This window comes from Esox lucius, chromosome 2 (genome assembly GCF_011004845.1).
Source record: "Esox lucius isolate fEsoLuc1 chromosome 2, fEsoLuc1.pri, whole genome shotgun sequence".
NCBI lineage: Eukaryota > Metazoa > Chordata > Actinopteri > Esociformes > Esocidae > Esox > Esox lucius.
The window spans coordinates 13,937,484-13,944,324 of record NC_047570.1 but is presented as its reverse complement, the minus strand read 5'-3'; the positions used below and the strand labels follow the sequence as shown (position 1 = coordinate 13,944,324).

At 35.9% G+C, this 6,841-nt stretch overlaps 1 protein-coding gene across 2 annotated transcripts; it reads right to left on the bottom strand.

The window, feature by feature from the left end:
• Positions 1-304: 304 nt before the first annotated feature.
• Positions 305-5,295, bottom strand: LOC109616565. 2 transcript variants are annotated; one of them, XM_020053175.3, is made up of 14 exons: positions 5,217-5,295; positions 5,091-5,126; positions 4,619-4,921; positions 4,186-4,500; positions 3,950-4,045; positions 3,844-3,868; positions 3,718-3,758; positions 3,599-3,629; positions 3,366-3,388; positions 3,057-3,085; positions 2,917-2,959; positions 2,728-2,756; positions 2,546-2,588; positions 305-802 (listed from the first exon to the last, which is right to left on the bottom strand). In XM_020053175.3, the coding sequence occupies exons 1-14, from the start codon at positions 5,239-5,241 to the stop codon at positions 765-767; spliced, it is 1,077 nt and encodes a 358-aa protein (XP_019908734.2). In that variant the 5' UTR covers positions 5,242-5,295; the 3' UTR covers positions 305-764. The 2 variants fall into 2 exon arrangements, with proteins under 2 accessions (XP_019908734.2, XP_019908732.2); XM_020053173.3 differs by having other exon boundaries at positions 3,844-4,045.
• Between the last annotated feature and the right edge of the window lie 1,546 nt (positions 5,296-6,841).

Here is a 6,841-nt window from a genome sequence, read left to right as displayed (position 1 = left end):
ATTAAACCCGTCAATGTCCTACAGCTCTGCGCATGGCTTCCTGTCCCAAAACAATTGCAAAATCTTATGTATGCAAACACAAAACAAGATTTGCAATGACATGTAGCATCAGAGACTGTTCAGTCAGTAGTCATGATGAATTAAAATAACTCAGCAAATCAGCAATACCTAGATATTTCTGAAATATTACATTTATTTTCCTATGCGTATCTAATCAAACTCTGCACTGACAAACAACAATGGAGTACAGAGATTATTGTATAACAGTCAAATGAATTATAGAAATCAAATTCTGTTTTAATATCAGTGATGTGGTGGTAAAAAAAAAGATGGGTAGTTGGTCACATTTAAGCTCTAGTAGGCCACTGAGGTACATTTAAAAGAAATATTTTTTTTGTGTATGGAACAATTCTGGAATGTTTTATTTTAGCCCATGAAACACTTTAGAAGTTGTGTCTTTTTTTGGAACAAAACACATTGTAAATATAAAATGCAATTGAAAATGGACACAAGGGATACAAAAACATAACATTTTATTTTATTAATATTTTCTGCCTTATTCTTATGGTTACCAAACCGGATGATCCTCCAACATCTTCTAGATTACGTTTCATTCCAGCGGTAGGTGTCCGAACTGGAAGTCCCAGAAGATCATTGGGTTATCCATTAATTGTCGATCAGTTTAAACCATCAGTTCATCTGTTCTCTGTTCAGATGCTTTTGTGTCCCTTAGAGTTTTTAAGGTTACCCACAAGGTCCTTGGTTTAATGTGGGGGAGGGAAGCCTGCCCCTTGATTAAAACCTAGGTATTGACAGAACGAAGGGAATATGTATTATTGACATAGGACAGCTGGTCAGTAACTTATCACACCCTTTTAACTTAATAATTACGGACTGTTCATGTATTTTCCTCAGAGATTCCTCCGAGAATTATTCTGCATCTGTATTTGCAAATAAACTGCTAATTATGCCAAGAGAATTTTGTCTCTGTGCTTACTCCTTTAAGAGTTCCTATCGATGGAATTACCATCGATAATGGTAATTTCCGTTCTCTCGGACAGTGGTTTGAGTGGGTTGATACGTAACTAGTAAAACGCTGCAGTCTGTATATGACATAGCATGCAATGCACACATTAATGCAAAATCCAAATAAATGAAATTAGTAAAATAATACAATTGGACCATGTAAGGACCTGGGGCTAGATCAAATAGACCTGGAACAGAAGGCTATGTAGCACAGCCCTGGTCACTGCTGAATAGATTTACTTAAATTTAGAAGCAAAACAAATTGCTTATATATTAATAAATAACAAATATGCACAGACCCGCAGTATATTTTAAAATGCATATATTCATTCAACATTGTATTGTAATACATAATGACCTATGTTTTAAACAAAGAAATGTGACATCACCCGCAGTATATTTTAAAATGCATATATTCATTCAACATTGTATTGTAATACATGATGACCTATGTTTTAAATTAAGAAATGTACAAATGATTAGTAAATACATGGCCATTGCTTTGTGTGTCATATTGTGACATGTTAGGCTTTACAAGATGCCTTTTCCCTTATATTCCCCTGAATCTCCACTTCTCTAATTACCCTAAACCTATTACTGTTTAGTACAATAAAATGACAAACATTTTTGGGCTAACTTACAGCAGTATAAAATAGGTTGCTACATGAACAGTGTGAATAGATCTTCTTGCACGACTACACCACCACTATACTCTCAAACGTTTTCCTTTTTTTTAAGATCCATGACCTTTTCTGTCTGTGAAAAAGAAGTAGCCTAACAAACTGTCAGATAGGGTCCCACTCTTTTTTGTGAATTTTAACAAATATAGCTAATCAGATAACATAGCGGGCCAGCCCATCTTGGTTGCCATGGTGCACTGGTTGTGCAAATCCTTAATAAAGATAATTGTAACAGGACAAAAAATAGCAAGCACTTAAAAACACTCCCATGGGCCATTGTACAGTTAAAACAATGAAATTATATAGAAATGGCCATGTATTCAATGGGGACTGTGTCATCATACTAGTGGTACATTTTTGCGGTATTGCGGCGGTGCGTTCATATTTGGGGAAGGGGTATTGTTCTCTGTGAATTGGGAGTATGTAATCATAATATTGGTTATATTTAGCATTATTGGGAGAATAATTTCTATTGGGAGTGTATCATCGTATTAGTGGTAAGTTTTTGCATTCTGGGATGTACTTGTATTAGCGGTTGTGTTTGGCATTTCTGGGCCACCATCCTAAACCCATGATTTCCACCTGCCAGTATTATTTATTATTGCCATGCATGTTAACAGAGCAAAAGAGTAGTATAAGTTTTATTTCTTTGAGCAATAATTGTAATTGCTTTCAAAATCACAATACTTGTCTGTTGAATATTCTGTCACCATTTGGTCCTGCTCTACTACACCACCTGCCAAGAGCCGCCTCTGGACATAAAGGGCTGACATACACAGAAATCCAAAAGCCTTCAATATGCTAACTGTGGAAAATATAGTTTAAAACATTGAATTCACCTTGACATGGAACTTCAACTGTATGCTTGATCCTGGTAAAATCCTGAAAAAATGAAATGAAAATAATGTGGAAATTTAAAGGAGGTAGAACTTCAGTGTAGACGTGAAAGCATCTATACCTAAGAGAATTATAACAATGATTTGTAAACATTAGCCAAAGATTATTGGAATGAACAGCTTACCAAAATATCTTGGTATGTGTCATCAGCCTCTGTTTTGGAGATTAAAAGATGGAAACTAGTATATACAGTAATTTATGAAAAACAGTGTATTTTACCTAGAGGTTTTCAGCCCAGGCCTGACACACACAAAAATCCAAAAGCCTTAAATAAGCTAACTGTATAAAATATATTTTTACACACTAAACTCACCTTGTCCTGGATCTTCTATCATATCATTGGTCTGTGTTAAATCCTGAAGAATGTATGTAAACAAGGTAGAACTTGAATATAGACCAATAAGCCTCTATAAGTAAGAGCATTATCATAATAATGAGTAAACATCAACTTACCGGAACATTTTGGTATGAGATATCTTCCTCTGTTTTGGAGATTGAAATATTGAAATTAGTCTTTATTAATAAGTAGTTTATGTTGAGATGCTGTATCACTTGTTTGGGAGATTTATTTTAATTTTATTTACACAGTATTGTAAATTTAGTAATGACAGACAAGTATTTGATTTGCATAAAAATGTATTCATTGTTAGTCTATGTACAATTATTACCTGCTTAGAGGATTATCAAAATGGTCAGGACACATTTTTTCTTTAAATTTTAACTCAGCAAAAACATTACCCAAAATACAGCTTATTGTCTTACCTGACAAACTGTCAAATTCATCACTGAAAAAATGGTATATAAACAATTTGTTGAGAATCTGAAAGTATCACATTCCATTGAAGTACCAATAATTTCCCCCCTCTTATAGTGTACATTATATAGCACCAAGCTAAATATTTCTCCTTGCTTCATTAAATTACATACAATATGTCATCAATGCAATTTGTGGTCAAACTCCTATATAGGAAACAACATGCTGTGTAATATCATACCAGGATTCTTCCTCCATGTTTGAAATGTTACCTTAAAAGAAAGAAACATGTCATAGTGTGAAAGGAAGTTGACTTAAAGAATTGTATTTAATTTTAATGGAAAACAAAAACAGACATACTTTCCCTTTCATCTGATAATTGAACATCATTTGGTGGTGTTCTGGGGAAATTGATACTTTGATTAAATTACGCATACTTATTTAAAAATAAGTCAATAAATACCATATAATTAAAACTAAGGTTACCTTCTACAACACAGATTCCCAACCCCTGACAAAAGAGAAAGTAGTATATAGATTATAATTCCGAATTGTAGTACACATATTACGGACAGAATTACATGGTTCTGACCTTGTTTTCTGATCAGCCAGTAAATGCCCACAATCAGTAAAAAGACCAGCAGAAGACAGACACAGAACATGACCACTGGGATTTGATAACTCCACACTGGAAAGCAAAACAGACATGTTATACATCTTAATAAAAAGTAAACATGCACCTTCAACAATTATGTTCTAATTAGGAAACAATAAAAGCACTGACTATATGATTCAAATAGGTAGAGTTAATGATGTATACAGGCTTACCATCAACCTGAAGAAATGCTGTATTGCTTCCATATAATTGCCTCTCTGTAAATTCATTGCGTTTTGGTTGCAGGTCAAGCACACAGCTGTAGTTCCCTCTGTCATTCAGTTTAACATCCTTAATAGTAAAAGTTGCCTCCATTCTATAAACATCAAAAACCTGCACCTGAACATGAGTTCCATTCATGCAGAGGTAAGAGTGAACTAATTCACTGGTATGTATGGGGTCTGAAATAGTACACTTAAACTCCACAACATCTCCCTGTTTTGCTGAGTTTGAGCCTGTAATTGATATGACTGCAGGGAGAATCCGATCTGTATGAGCAGAGTAAGACAGGAATAAAAAAAGTAACTTTGTAAATTATATAATTTCCATGATGGTAAAGAAATGTCTATCAACAATGAGCTATACAGAGAATTAACAGATCCTTACCGATCACCTGGATGTAAATGGAATTGTCCCCTTTCTCTCGGACTTCAGAGAGTGTGTACAAGATATTAGAGAACACACAGCTGTAATTACCACTCTGTTGTCTGTCGATATTTCTCAGGGTGAAAATAGTATCATCTTTTCTATTCATGATTTTTTCCACAGCAACACCATTCTTGCACAAATAAACATGTACAATTTTTTGTTCATCTTTGCGTCCATGTGTACTACATTTTAACTCCAGGTCACTACCCTCCATTATTGTTCCTGCAGTCCGAAAGATCTTGGCTGGAAAAATGTCCAGGGCTAATTTTAGAGAAAAATATGTATTTGGGATACACTCTCACCAGTATGAAAATGTTTTGTGTACAGTATCATATTGTATACATGAAGTCGTTGATCAGTACTTAAACAAGAATTTACTTATCAATAGTTAACAGGCATACAAAATGAAAAAAAAAAAATCTTAACCTACCTGTTGTTTGGAGTATTGCCTTTCTTGACACAGCAGCTTTCAAGAAAACATACATTGTTTAACATACAGACATTTAAATTAAACTAAACATAAACCATTATCAGCAAAATTATCAGAAATACTCACAAAGAATAAGGATGAATATAATCATAGTGTTAATGAGTCGTACAAACACTTTTTAGTACACTTTCTACCTTGTGTTTTGTGGTATGGACCTGAAACTAGATGGGGATTTTTTTTGGTGTTTATTTAAGACTTGGTTCAGTTCATACAAATGATGTAATTTCCTTTGTAAGCTTTTGTCAGTTACAAGATATGTTTGAACTAATGAACTGGAGGATTGTATAGATATTATCTCACAATGACCTTGTATAACTTAATAGAGCAACATTTGCATGCAATCACACCCATCTCAAGTTTCTCATGACTTCTTTTTAAATAGAAGCTCACGAAATGTGCAAAATATAGAGGTAATTCTTAAGAGACATTCAACTGAGATAGAACTTCAGTCCCCTTCGCTCTATACCATACAACTCCTTCCATCCCAGACAAGGTAAATCATGGAAGAATATCTGTTCCATTCAATGTACACATCTCCTCAACCTACACAACATTCAGTTTTTAGAATAGTGTCCAGTTCCAGATCTCACTATTAAATAACTAGTCCACCTAAATTTTCCCAAAAACATACATTCCTGTGATGTAACTTTTAAGTAATAAAAATGCATAGCAACAATGTACATTGTTGGGGAAGTTGATTAGCATTTTGAAGATTTGCAAAATCAAGTTAGCAAGCAAGATGTGAAATTTGTTTAAAACATCTAGTCGATTACAAAACCCGCACATCACTGAACTCAATCAATCAATCAAATGTATTTATAAAGCAATTTTTACAACAGCAGTTACAGAAACACCCAGACTTAAACCCCAAGGAGCAAACAACAGTAGTGTTGAATTTCAGTGGCTAGGAAAAACTCCCTAAGAAGGACGAAATTTAGGAAGAAACCTAGAGAGGTTCCAGGCTCAGAGGGGTGACCAGTCCTCTTCTGGCTGTGCCGGGTGAGATATTAAGAGTCCAATTGGAATAAATAATAAATGCATGTGGGCTAAATCCAGAGTCTATTTAAATTTAGCCTAGGTCAGAAGTATGACCAGATGGACAAGGACAGGGACAGCAATGGGCCCCCCAAACCAGGTACTCTGCAGGTGTGGACCAGGACCTCATGAAAAGAGGACCAGGACCTCCTAAAGTTTAAAACGGGAGGAGACTGGGAACATTCAGAAAATGCATTCCTCATATCAACAACGATTTATAGTGGAGAAGGATAACTGACCTAATCCCCCAGCACAATAGTATAGCAGCTTAAGACCTTGGGACTGAGACGGGGGGGTCCAGCGACACTGTGACCCTGGACAGGGCCCAACAGGCAGGAAATCAATCCACCCACATTGCCAGGCATCAACCAAAGGGACACCCACCAACCGCAACCACCCTGAATGAGGGCCGAGTATTGCCAGGAGAGTACAGCCCAATTGCACAAGTGTGCAACAGAGAGACAACAACAAGCCAGTGACTCCTCCCCCGAAAGGCATTGGAGGGAGGGCATCCCAGTGGCGACGAGAGCGCACCTGGCAAGACAGCAAGGGTGGACAGTATCAAGCCTACTGGTCACCTTCACGCCCCCGGGCCAGGCTACACCTAATCATAAACCGTGCTGTTTGCACTGAGTTTGCATTTCTAACCTTAATTG